Here is a 13,056-nt window from a genome sequence, read left to right as displayed (position 1 = left end):
TTGTTCATTGTTAGTATAAAGGAAGGTGAGTCAATATCTTGCAGTATCCTGCAACCTTGGTATAATTGCTTAGTTCCAGGAGGGTTTTTTGTTGTTGTTGATTCTTTCAGATTTTCTACCTAGACAGTTATGTCACTTGCAAACAAAGAGAGTTTTATTTCTTTCTTCTCAATCTGTATACCTTTTGTTTCCTTTTCATGTCTTATTGCATTAGCTAGGTCTTCCAGTATGATATTGAAAAGGAGTGGTGATAGGGGCATCTTTGCCTTGTTCTTGATCTTAGCAGGAAAGCTTCTAGTTTGTCATCCATAAGTATGATGTTATATGTAGATTTTTTTTGTAGATGTTCTTGATCAAGTTAAGAAAGTTTCCCCTCTACTCCCAGCTTGCTGAGAGTTTTTAATCATGAATGGGTGTTGGATGTTACTAGATGTTTTTTTCTGTATCTGTTGATATGATCATGTGATTATTCTTGTTTAGATTGTTGAAGTCTCTAACTGTGATAGTGGATTCTGTTTCTCCTTGCAGTTTCATCAGTTTTTGCCTCACATATTGGTGCTCTATTGTGAAGCATATACACATTAAAGGTTCTTATGTCTTTTTGAGGAATTGACCCCTTTGTCATTGTGTGATGCTCCTCTTTATCCTTGATAACTTTCCTTGGTCTGAAGTCTTCTCTGTCTGAATTTAATACAGCTACTCTGGCTTGCTTTTGGTTAGTGTTAACGTGATGTACTTTCTTCATCCCTTCACTTTTAATCTATATATGTCTTTATATTTAAAGAGAGTTTCTTGTACACAACATAGAGTTGGGTCTTGTTTTTTGAATAATTCTGGCAATGTCTCTCTTTCAGTTGGTATATTTAGACTATTTATGTTTAAAGTGATTATTGATATATTGGATTAATATCTACCATATTTGTTACTGTTTTCTATTCTTTGCCCTTATTCTTTGTTTCTATTTTTGCATTCTACTCTCTTTTTGTCTTTTGTAGTTTTAAACTGAGTATTTTATATGATTCCATTTTCTCTTCTTTCTTAGCATATCAGTTATACTTCTTTTTTTTACTTTTTGTAGTGGTTACCCTTGAGTTTGCAATATACATTTGAAAACTATGGAATGTTTTATGAATTTGTGTATCATCATTGCTCAAGGGGCATGCTAGTCTTCTCTGTATCGTTCTAATTTTAGTATATGTGCTGCTGAAGTAAGCACTTAATGTGCTGTAATTTTCTCCTAAAGGATTTCTGGCAGTTCTTCTCCTTTAGTTGGATATAATCAATATCAGCAGCAGACATTGATGTGAGGTGAATATGAACTCATGCCCCTAGGTGCTGAGTGTCAGCTTGAGTGCTTCAGGACTGGAGAAAATCCTCACAGTTCTCATCACTGACTGGTATCTGCTGCACCCTTGCTCTTGAGTCAGGTTCACGCCCACAGGCTGCTTCTCTAGGCCCCCGCAGTTTTATCGCTGTAAGTTTTAAGGATTTTTTTATATTCCCGGAAATTGCTTCTCTTCCATCTTGAGAATTGGCATTTCCTCTAGAGGGCAGGGGGAACACGTAAACAAGCCCTCTTGTAGGAGAAGGCGGCTTAGTCACATTTCTTAGGCTAACATTGCTCTTCCTCCTCTTTGTGTTTTTAAACAGATGTGATGTTTACCGGGACAGCAGATGGCCGGGTCGTAAAACTTGAAAATGGTGAAATAGAGACCATTGCCCGGTTTGGTTCGGGCCCTTGCAGTAAGTTGGTGATAATCCCTCGACGTGTCTCTTCCAGTCTTTCAGAAAGATGTCGGATCGTTGTGTGGAACTGCTTTTCCCTAGAATGCCTGTGGGAGAAAAAGAACCTCTGACCATCTAGTAGATGGAACATGACGTCACCATGAGCTCTTCATTTGCTTGGTGGTCCTTGGGCCTCACGGTGCCTGATGGTCACCTACAGTCCCCATTTTGCAGCTAGGCAGTGGCTGTGGCCCCTGCTTGGTACTGTGTGGGCCTCGCCCCTCACCATTTTACTGGGGTCCCTGTTTACCTTTGTGGTACTTCAGAGGCTAATAGGTGTTATCACAGTGCTGCTGTGGAAAAGCAGGTGGCCTTGTCATTACTTGGATGTGTAAGTGTTATTCTGCCTTGGTCTCAGGAATTTCAGCCCTGTAAGTGAGAATACCCTTAAGTCACTCAAATTTTGAAAAACTAGAGTAGAAGACTCACTGTTGAAAATTGATAGTCTATAGACTTAATAGTTACCATTTTTTAATAGCTGGAATGTTTTTATTAAAATGATGCATTTTAATAAACACAAACAACACAAAGGCACAAAGGAGAAAATAAAAATCACCTGAGTCTTTTCAGATGTAATTGTTATGAACATTTTAGTGGTTGACTTTTCAGACATTTTTTTGTTCATGGACATCCACACCCACACATATGATGGAATTATACTCTACATCAGTTCTTTAACCTGCCTTTTTCCGTGCCATTTTGGCAGTAAGCACCCTGCAGTGAGCATCCCACAGTGAACACCCTGCAATAAGCATTTGCAGTGAGCACCCATGGTCAGCACCTACAATAGCACCTGGAGTGATCACCCATGGTGAGCACCCTACAGTAAGCACCTGCAGTGAGCACCCCACAGTGAGCACCCCACAGTGAACACCCTGCAGTAAGCACCTATAGTGAACACCTGCAGTGGTATTTGCAATGAGCACCCGACAGTTAATGCCCCGCAAAAGCACCTGTAGTGAGCACCCTGCAATAAGCACCTGTAGTGAGCACCCCACAGTGAACACCCTGCAATAAGCACCTGCAGTGAGCACCTTCAGTGAGTACCCCACAGTGAACACCTTACAATAAGCATCTGCAGTGAGCACCCCACAGTGAACACCCTGCAATAAGCACCTGCGGTGAGCACTCCACACAAACACCCTGCAGTAAGTACCTGTAGTGAGCACCCCACAGTGAAAACCCTGCAATAAGCACATGCAGTGAGCACCCTGCAATAAGCACCTGCAGTGAGTACCCCACAGTGAACACCCTGCAATAAGCACCTGCAGTGAGCACCTCACAGTGAACACCCTGCAATAAGCACCTGTAGTGAGCACCCTGCAGTGAACACCCCACAGTGAACACCCTGCAGTAAGCACCTACAGTAAGCACCCTGCAGTAAGCACCTGCATTGAGCACCCCACAATGAACACCTTGCAATAAGCACCTGCAGTGAGCACCTGCAGGGCAGTTGTAGCTCTAATGCCATGGTCTAGTCTTGTTCTGTACAGCATGATGTATGGGAAGGGATGGATGAGATGCTTGGATACTGAGAACAGCACAGGTAGAATCTGGGACCAGCTACCAATCCCCATCTGTTTGTTTTTCTAGAAACCCGAGATGATGAGCCTGTGTGTGGGAGACCCCTGGGTATCCGTGCAGGGCCCAATGGGACTCTCTTTGTGGCTGATGCATACAAGGGACTATTTGAAGTAAATCCCTGGAAACGTATGTGACAATATCTTGTTTCCTTCTATGAAGATTTTAGATCTTTTAAACAATATATGTATGTGTAGACTTAATAGGATTTGTTAACAACAATCTACTAAAGACTCTGATATTTCTTATTCACTGAACAGTACTGAAAACATTGCCTGCAAAAGTCAGCTAGTTTTAAACACCAGAAAACTCCCTACCCATGATTCCATTTGGTCCATACCCTAATTTCCTCCTAGTATTTATATTTTAGCCACAGGGTCTCAAAAGGACTTATTTTGAGGAAGTTAGACCTCTTTCGGTCTTTATTTTTCTGTGTGTCTCTCTGCATCTTGTCTATTTGTTTTCTGTCTTTCTTCTCTGTGGCCCTCCCCTTTGTCTCTTCCTTTCTATTTTCTCCTGTAATTCCTACTCTTCTCTCCCCTGACTGCTTGTGAGTCCCCTTGACCAGGCTGTAATACGTGCTGTGTGTCTCAGTGGAGGTTCCTGCTGGGGAGGAGTCCGCTGTCTTGTGCAGTGCGTGGGGTCCCGAACATAGGCCTTGCAGCCCAGCTGCTTGGGGGCATTCCACTCTGCTGGGCACCAGCTGTGACTGCAGGTCCCTTGGTTGCTCTGTGCCCAGCTTCCTCATCAAATTGGGGTTATAGTAGCCCTGCCTGTGGGATTGTTGCGAAGGTTTAAAGGTGATCACACCTCGAGGGTGTTTAGCACTCAATCCATGTTCTTTCTATTATTTTTCAAAACTTACTACTACTTTTTTTTTCTAAAAGCAGATGAGTAGAATGTCATTTCTCTCAAATAGAACTAACAAATAGAACTAAAGCCTGCCTAACACTTGCAGTAGATGTTATCAAGTCAGTTGGCCTTAGTAAAAGAAAGAATTCTTCATCCTTATAGAAAAGATTCTGCCTTTAATGAAGTTAGTCTAAAAAAAATCATTTAACACCTAATAGTGTTTTTACTATAAGAAGGAATAAATCTTCTGACAAATGACATGGAGAAGTTTCAGTTTTTCTTTTTAAATCAGTTAGGCTAGTTAGTATTTTGAAATTATTGAGAAGTTCCTAGTTCAAGTCAATCTTTTTCTTTCTTTTTAAACTTCAGGTGAAGTGAAACTGCTGCTGTCCTCCGAGACACCCATTGAGGGGAAGAAAATGTCCTTTGTGAATGATCTTACAGTCACTCAGGATGGGAGGAAGATTTATTTCACTGATTCTAGCAGCAAGTGGCAAAGACGAGACTACCTGCTTCTGGTGATGGAGGGCACTGATGACGGGCGGTGAGGCCTTGCTCCAGGTCTCCCATTTGTTGAGTTCACCAGCCAGGCCAGCCGCTTCAGCAGAGCCTATTACTTCTAGGGACCAAGGGAGTATTTCCAGCATCATGTTTCAGCTTCTAGGACAGGACCTTAGTGGCTTCTGGAGGCAGGTGATGGATGTCACAAAATGGAACAAGGTGCTTTCGTTTTCTCTGAGGAAATAAAACAGGCCAGTCCGTCTGAGGGTGCAAGTCTAGGCAGTCGGGAGAGACCCCGGAGGCAGGCCTGGGCTTTGGGTTGCCTCTCTGAGGGGGATTCCTGTCCAGCTCCCAGGTCAGCAAGATAACTGACCTTGGGGTTCCCTGGAGGGGACACTGGATCTGCTCTGGATGGGGAAGGGCCCCCAGGGGCCAACCTCGAATCAAGTTTGAGCAGGGCACCCAGGGCCTGTTGCTCCAGGGTGAGGCGGAGTCACCTTCTGCAGGCCCAGAGTGGGAGCCAGGGATTCTCCCCCATAACCCTCTGCTTTTGGTGTTCCACAGCCTGCTGGAGTACGATACTGTGACCAGGGAAGTAAAAGTTTTATTGGACCAGCTGCGGTTCCCGAATGGAGTCCAGCTGTCTCCTGCGGAAGACTTTGTCCTGGTGGCAGAAACAACCATGGCCAGGATACGAAGGTGTGTGCGGGATTAGCTGAGCCATCAGTTACTGGCCACAGCACATCATGGCCGGGGTGGGATGGGCACGGAAATGGGATCGACAGAAATCAGAGGCAGCAGCGCACCTTCTGCATGGCATGTTAAAGAAAATTCAAGGGTGCGCTTTCTTTCTCCCATTGCGAGTCGCAGTCTGGGAGAGTCTTAAGGCCGACTGGTGCAGCCTGGGCCCCATTCCCCTGTTGGCAGGGCCTTGTTCCTCCCCCAACCTGCTTCCCCTCTGTTCATACTGGGCCCTGTGCACAAAGGTTTCTTCTCAGCAGCTGTGCCTTTGTTCATGATGGACATAGAGCACTTTCCATATATATATTTGGACCAAGACCAGTTTGGTGCTTGGCTAAAATTTTTTTTCTGAAATTGAGGGGCTGTGGTTCACTGTCTGCTTGGGTGAATTTTTCAGAGTCTACGTTTCTGGCCTGATGAAGGGCGGGGCTGATCTGTTTGTGGAGAACATGCCTGGATTTCCAGACAACATCCGGCCCAGCAGCTCTGGGGGGTACTGGGTGGGCATGTCAACCATCCGCCCTAACCCTGGGTTTTCCATGCTGGATTTCTTATCTGAGAGACCCTGGATTAAAAGGATGATTTTTAAGGTAATTATAAAAACTGTTATTCCAAGAAAGAAAATGGAAATGAATTGAATCATATTTTTTTTGACCCTTATAGCTTAAAAATCTAGTTCTGCTTGTAGTATTTGGCTCTGAATGACACTTAGAAACACATTTCATTCTTCATCCTGAAATGCAGAGTTAAACATTTGGACCCTTTGGTTCTTATGGTTTCCCTTTTTCTGGGTGTTTTTATTGTCACCCTCACCATCGCGGCTTTGGACATCTGCCTGCCTGTCAGTCTCTGGTTCCCTGTTTCTGGGTGTTTTGATTGCCACCCTCACCATCGTGGCTGTGGGCATCCACGTGCCTGTCAGTCTCGCTCCTCCATCTGCCATGGCTGTGCCAGGCCTTCTCCGCTCTCCACCCTCCTCTCTGCCTCCTCAGGGAAAGAGTCGGCAGGTGCCCCTTCCTCCCTTCCCTGCAGGTGTGGCCACCCCTGTAACCCAGTCACCACAGCTGCCGTCCCGCCTGCTCCCTGCTGCCTTCTTGCAGCCTCACTGCCAGGCACCCTTCTCTATGGAGTTCTGCCCTTTGACCTCTTACCACACCCAAATCGTTCCCTTTTTTAAAAAAAGTCACCCACCCCCACCAATGGCCAGCCATAGCCCCTTCAACACAACAGCCCCTTCAACACAGCCTTTAAATCTTGCCATTTTCCCAGTGGCTTCCATGAAGCACCCCACATCATAACTCAGCACGTTTACACTGTGGAGGGGTCACTTGCTGACGTGGGCACTTGTGTAATACAGAGATCTGCTTTTCCAGCAAGCTCCATGTCACAGGCTGAATACGTATTTTAAATTGATACTGAATATTTGAACAGATACGGAAATACTAGCTTATGGTCCTGGGGCTGACAGGCAGCAGTTGCTGAGTCCTGCTGCTGGGCTGTGTGTCTGGACCCCTCCTGGGGGCTGCACACACATTCTCAGTTAGACTGGCTCACGGCCTTCAGTGATGTGAGTTCTGTGGGTCACTGTGTGGGAAGTCCTAATCTGTTGAGAAATCTGTCCTTCTCTTTGCCTTATTGGCTCCAGAGACAGCATCTGTTCCTGCTGGGACCTAGGGGGAGGCAAAATGGCAGATGGGCTAGCACAGGGGTTTTGGAGGCTGCCGGACCAGCTGTGGGATCCTGGGCCGGGGACTTGGACTCTGCCTCAGGTGCTCTGTCTGTAAAGTGGAAAGAATAATAGCGCCTCATCAGGTGCTGGGAACATTTAGTGAGAATCTGCACATAGTGCCCTTAGCGTAGGGTAGTATGAGTGGTGGTTGTGTCTCTTCCCCTGAATAGAATGTGCATACCATCAGAGCAGGTATTTTTCTGTTTAGTTCATGCATAGTTCATTTGTCGTCCTCCACACCTGCAACAGTGCCTGGCACATGTAGGCGCGAGGACGTACCATTGATTGAGGGCACAGTTAGGGAGGGGGCTGCAAGCATGAGGGAACATGGAGTCTTCCTGCAGCTGGGTGAGGAGGGGTGAGAGGGAGGACCACAGCCCCATGGACTTGGAAAGAAGGTTCAGTTTTATTCAAAATGTAATCCAAGTCATTGAAGATTTTTTTGTTTTTTGTTTTGGAGACGGAGTCTCGCACCCAGACTGTACCCAGGCTGGAGTGCAGTGGCGCGATCTTGGCTCACTGCAACCTCTGCCTCCTGGGCTCAAGTGATTCTCCTGCCTCAGCCTCCTGACTAGCTGGGACTACAGGCGTGTACCACCACGCTCGGCTAATTTTTTTGTATTTTTAATAGAGACGAGTTTTCACCATGTTGGCCAGGCTGGTCTCGGACGCCTGACTTCAAGTAATCCATCCGCCTCAGCCTCCCAAAGTGCTGGGATTACAAGCGTGAGCCACCATGCCTGGCCTGATTTTTTTTTTTTTTTTTAATCTCGAGGCAGTATCAAAGCTGCGGAAAGAGGGAGGGTACAAGGGATTTTTTTTCCCAGCACTGTTTTCGAGTTAGCTGCTGGCCTAATGCCCTGTCACTCACTACAGATGCCTGAGCATGTGTTTGGCACATTCTCCTTCATTACCACCGATCAAAACCAGGAGATGCCCACAGCTCCCCTGTGACTGTCCGGTCTGCAGGCCCCGTTCAGATTTTGCCAGTTGTCCTGGTGTTGTCCTTTATAACAAACGATTCAACCCAGGATCAGGAATGGTGTTTAGTTGTCAGCTCTGTTTAATCTCCTTCAGTCTGGGGGATATTCAGCTCCTGTCTTTTTTTGAATTTTTGGCCTTGATCCTTTGAAAGTGTACAGGTCAGCTGTGTCCCAGAATGTCCCTCCGGTAGGGTTTGTTTTTCATGTTTGGATTCTGGTCTCACATTGTTGGCAGCAGTGGCACAGCAGTGAAGCTGTGCTCATCTTGGCGCAGCTGTCATGAGGGCGCAATACCAGTTTGCTCTGTTGGGGTGGTGGCAACTTCGGCCACCTGATTCAGGCAGAGAATGCCAGGTGTCTCCACCTGGACGTGGTTCTTTCATGTCTAATTACTGAGTCTCTCGCAGAGAGGTGGTTTCTGTAAGTAATCACCAGTGCCATCTTATGGTTTCCCATGTTCTTAATGGTGATTGTGTTACAGTCATCATTGATTTTGATGCTCAGATTACCCATCTGTGGCCAGGAGGAGCCCCTTCAATGTGGCTTCTGGGCCTTTGGGCATGTCCTGTTGTCTTGGGCTAGCTCCTCACTTTCCAGCACATAAGTCGTTTCAGGTTCCTCTTGTATTGTCCCTGCTCCAGCTCTGCAATCGGCCATTTCTCCCAGGAGCCCTGGTTCCCTGTGGAGGAGATCTGGGTGCTGAGTGTACTCACTGCCTTGGGTGTCGCTGCTCCCAGGTCCCCAAGGGACAACGCTGGGAGTACAAGCACACGATGCATACTCACATATACCTGCATGCGTAGACATCACACACACCTCACGCTTATGCCTGCATCTGTCATCTGTAAATTGAAAACCATGACAGCACCACAGGACTGATCCAAGTTTTCTCCCATTATTTTTCCCCCTATTTGTACCTCTGTAACAGTGAGAAACCTGGATCCCATTGTCCTCCCTAGGTTTACCTGTTCAACCATTTTCTGTGCATGTGACCAATCTGTGGCTGCTGTGCCCTATCACATGGCCCCATCCAGGGCTGTAGCACCCCACGCTGGGCTGTCCCCTTCCTCCCTGACCATGTGCGGGAGGCTGCCTTTCGCCTCAAGGGCTGTGATCCCTGCACCGGGCTGTCCCTGGGTGTACACCTCCTCACCTGCATGGGCTCTCACAGCCTGATCTGGGCCTCACTGTGGGGACACCTCCTCACCCCGTGTGGGCCCTGACAGCCCGTGCCAGGCCACCCCCCTGCAGGGACACCTCCTCACCCAAGCAGAGTGGGCTGGTCTGGGTCACCATGGTCTGCCATCCCCGGCACACATGTACCCTGCTCAGCCCCATGCTCCTGATGGAGTTGTTTAGGAGGGGAGCGATGTAGTACAAAGAATGTTTTTAAAGAGAACTGCAGCTACTGCAAGGAGAACAGCTTGCAGCAGGGCTCAGCTGGCTTTGGGAGCCTGTGTGGAAGCTGTCTCAGTGACTGGGGAGAGGCGGCAGGACAGGACCTAGGCCAGGGACACACACAACAGATGGCAAGACTGGCAGCTGGGCTTGTAGGGCACAGAGAGACTGGGATCAAGGGAGGGCTGGGGTCCTGGCCCTGTCTCCGGAGATGGGGAGGCTGTTGAATTTGAAGTGCTATTAGAAAGGCCAGGCAGACACGGGTCCCAGACAGTGAGACTTAGCACTGGTGTTGGAAATGGAGATGGCGATTTGAGAGCTTTCTAGGAAAGTGACTAGTTGTAATAGTGAGAGAGGATGAGATCTCTTAGGGAGAAGAGAGAAGAGAGGAGAGTGGGAAGGATCCACGGCCAAACAGCAGGAGATGGCATTTCGTGGGTAGTGGGAAGCCTTGGGAATTTTTTGAGCTGTAATGCAGTTGATCTATCGCTGTTGAACCTAGAGTCTAGTCAGCTTGTCTGTCTGCTTGAACATTTTCAGTGACTGGGAGAAATTATTCGTTGGACACTTGTTTGGGTATTTTCCCTTGTATTAAAAGCTAGAAATCTGTCTGTTAATTTCCATTCCTTGGTCTTAGGCAGTGGAGTGCTTTGTCATAATTTCCGACCAGGTGTCCTTCTGCTCTGCCAGAAATCACACCTCTCGCCATCTGTTCTCTGCTTAAAACTCTTCAACAGTCCCATGTGACCACAGAGTCCAGGTCTAAGCTCTTTTGTCTCCGTCCCTGGTGGCGTCCCTCAGGATCTGCACGCCCCGCTTTGAGGAAAGCAGTGGGATTTTGCTTTCTGTTTTAGAAGCCATGTTGTGTGGTTTGTGGACCTGCTCACTTTTTTTGAACGTGAGCTGCTCTCAAATCTCCATCATTTGCACCTTGCCTATTTGAAATGTTTTAAATCTAAACAGAAGACTTGTGTATTCCAGGGAAGCTGTGCTGGTTGTGATCTGGTGAGTGGAGATCATTCTGAGCCTTGGCTCCAGTGCTGTGACCACCTCGGATGTGATATGTCTCTCTGAGTTCAGCTGGGCCATGCAGAGATGTGCTTGCGCTGCTGTCCTTGTGCTGGGGAGCCTCTTTAGCCTAATCTTCACAGGGACAGGGGTGGGGTGGGGCCTGCTTTGGGGCCCCTGGGCTGGGAGTGGGAGCTGGGTTAGCTGTCCTGTGGGGCACTGCCCTGTGGGGCTGCCCTGTCATGGGAAGGAGTCAGACCCCATTCCTGGATGGTGGGGGCAGCGCGATTGATCTGCGCACAGCGTTCTTGGCCAGCTGGTGAACTCTGCCTGCACTGTTTCCCTCTAGCTCTTTAGTCAAGAGACGGTGATGAAGTTTGTGCCGCGGTACAGCCTCGTCCTAGAACTCAGTGACAGCGGTGCCTTCCGGAGAAGCCTGCATGATCCCGACGGGCTGGTAGCCACCTACATCAGTGAGGTGCACGAGCACGATGGGCACCTGTACCTGGGCTCTTTCAGGTCCCCCTTCCTCTGCAGACTCAGCCTCCAGGCTGTTTAGCCCTCCCGGATAGCTGCCCCTGCCACACAGGCCAGGAGTCTTCACACTCAGGCACCAGGCCTGGTCCAGGAGGAGCTGTGGACACAGTCGTGGTTCAAGTGTCCACATGCACCTGTCAGTCCCTGAGGGGTGGTGGGCATGGCTGCTTCATCCCTCGAGGATGCCCGGGCCCCACCTGGGCTCGTCTTTCTGTTTAGAGGGAAGCGTAACATATCTGCCATGAGGAACATAAATTCATGTAAAGCCATTTTCTCTTAAAAAAACAAAACAAAGCTTTCTAAGTACAATCATTCTCTAGGACTTGGGAAGCTCCTTGCACTTGGAACAGGGCTCAGGTGGGTGGAGCAGTAACGCACTACCCGGAGAACTTGCTGCTGTGGCCCTGTCCTGCGGCCTCAAAGTCCTTCTTTACTATTATATAACGTGCGGTCATACCTTTCTTTGTTGGGGTGGGGATGGAAGAGCAGAGGGAGCATGGCCCAGTGGTGTTGAGGCCAGCGGTGAGAGCTGTGTAAGCCAAGACGTGGAACTATGTTCTCAAGGGTTGTGTGGGACGTGGGCTCTCCATAGTGTGTATGAAAAGCATGTTGACTCTAGCGGCTCAGAGAGGACTTTGCTGGGTTTCTTTCTGTGAATATCTCTGCACTGACCGTGCTGGAATTGGATGATTCTGCAATTCGGGACCTACTGCAGGGGTCCATTTAGTAACGTCTTGTCTGTGACCTTTGTTCTTGACCTCTAGACCCCAAGATGTGAACAGTGCACGTGTTAATGTCATCTTTGCTCATGTGTTATAAGCCCCGAGTTGCTGTATATTTTCACAAGTATGTCTACACACTGGTCATGATTTTGATAATAAATAATGATAAATCGACTTCTGCTGATTAACCTTTTTTGATAGTGTGGCCTGGGAGTTTCTTCTCTACTTTAATTAACAGTACTGAAATTTAATTCCATCAGGTGTTGATGTAAGGATTGTCTTGGTGAGGATGATGTTTTAAGGCCAAGCAGTCCATCCGACTAGCTCAGGAGGGAAGCTGCGGGACTTCTCTCAGGCAGCCGTCTTCAGGCAGGGAGCAGGCGGCCTTAGGCCATCTGCTCTTGATGTTGACTCCGTCTGGCGTAAGTTGATATTACACTTCCCTCCTGTTTTCCAGCCTACGAAATGGGGCTGACATCTGTTCCTTTCTTTCCTGGGTATTTGTGAGAGTAACAAGAGATTGTATCTCCAAAGATGTTTGGAATAACTTCACAGAGACAGTATTTTAAATAGATATAAAAGTCAGAAAAAAATCCGATAAATATGTAATGATACAAAAATTCAGAGAACTGATAGCTATGGTAACATCGGGACCATCTGTGTGCACTGGCTGGCCTTGGACTCCTGTGCCCTCCTTTCCCCTGAGTGGTGGCCAGGCCCTGTTGGGGGAAGTCAGGAGTCTGATGGTTAATTCCCCCAGTGCTGGTCAGGCCCCATGTTGGGGGAAGAGAGTCGGGAGTCTGATGGTTAATTCTCCCAGCACTGGCCAGGCCTCATGTTAGGGGAGGAGAGTCAGGAGTCTGATAGTTAATTCCCCCAGCTCTGGCCAGGCCCCGTGTTGGGGGAAGAGAGTTGGGAGTCTGATGGTTAATTCCCCCAGTGCTGGTCAGGCCCCGTGTTGGGGGAAGAGAGTCGGGAATGTCCCCGCTTCTCCAGGCTGGCTCCTGGAGGCAGCACCAGTAGGACAGAGGCAAGGACTGGCTTCTGTCTAATTGGTGTGACCCACATTGTGTCAAATAAACAACTCAAAGTTTTTTGTGTGACTCTATAGGAAAGAAAATTAGTGGTCATTAGAAATACTTTTAGTAACAAATGATGTGCCTTGTATGTCAAGTATACGAAGAAAATAAGATAATACCTAATCATTCTGTCATACAAA

At 47.8% G+C, this 13,056-nt stretch overlaps 1 protein-coding gene and 1 non-coding gene across 2 annotated transcripts in view; one reads left to right on the top strand and one right to left on the bottom strand.

Annotated features, from left to right (window-relative positions):
* APMAP (adipocyte plasma membrane associated protein) overlaps window positions 1–12,011 on the top strand; it is a 29,276-nt gene extending 17,265 nt beyond the window's left edge. The window contains exons 4-9 of the mRNA XM_009233380.4: window positions 1,651–1,743; window positions 3,379–3,495; window positions 4,588–4,762; window positions 5,284–5,418; window positions 5,858–6,050; window positions 10,928–12,011. Coding sequence (XP_009231655.3) covers window positions 1,651–1,743; window positions 3,379–3,495; window positions 4,588–4,762; window positions 5,284–5,418; window positions 5,858–6,050; window positions 10,928–11,137 — 923 coding nt within the window. The 3' untranslated portion in view covers window positions 11,138–12,011. The remainder of the gene's footprint in view (window positions 1–1,650; window positions 1,744–3,378; window positions 3,496–4,587; window positions 4,763–5,283; window positions 5,419–5,857; window positions 6,051–10,927) is intronic.
* LOC112130444 (U6 spliceosomal RNA) lies at window positions 1,110–1,216 on the bottom strand. The gene has a single exon (XR_002912709.1). It is a non-coding gene; the product is annotated as a U6 spliceosomal RNA (small nuclear RNA).
* Window positions 12,012–13,056: the final 1,045 nt, after the last annotated feature.

The sequence above is a fragment of the Pongo abelii genome, chromosome 21 (genome assembly GCF_028885655.2).
Source record: "Pongo abelii isolate AG06213 chromosome 21, NHGRI_mPonAbe1-v2.0_pri, whole genome shotgun sequence".
Classification (NCBI taxonomy): Eukaryota; Metazoa; Chordata; class Mammalia; order Primates; family Hominidae; genus Pongo; species Pongo abelii.
Note: the sequence above shows the minus strand (reverse complement) of the source record. Positions and strands in the feature narration are given on the sequence as shown.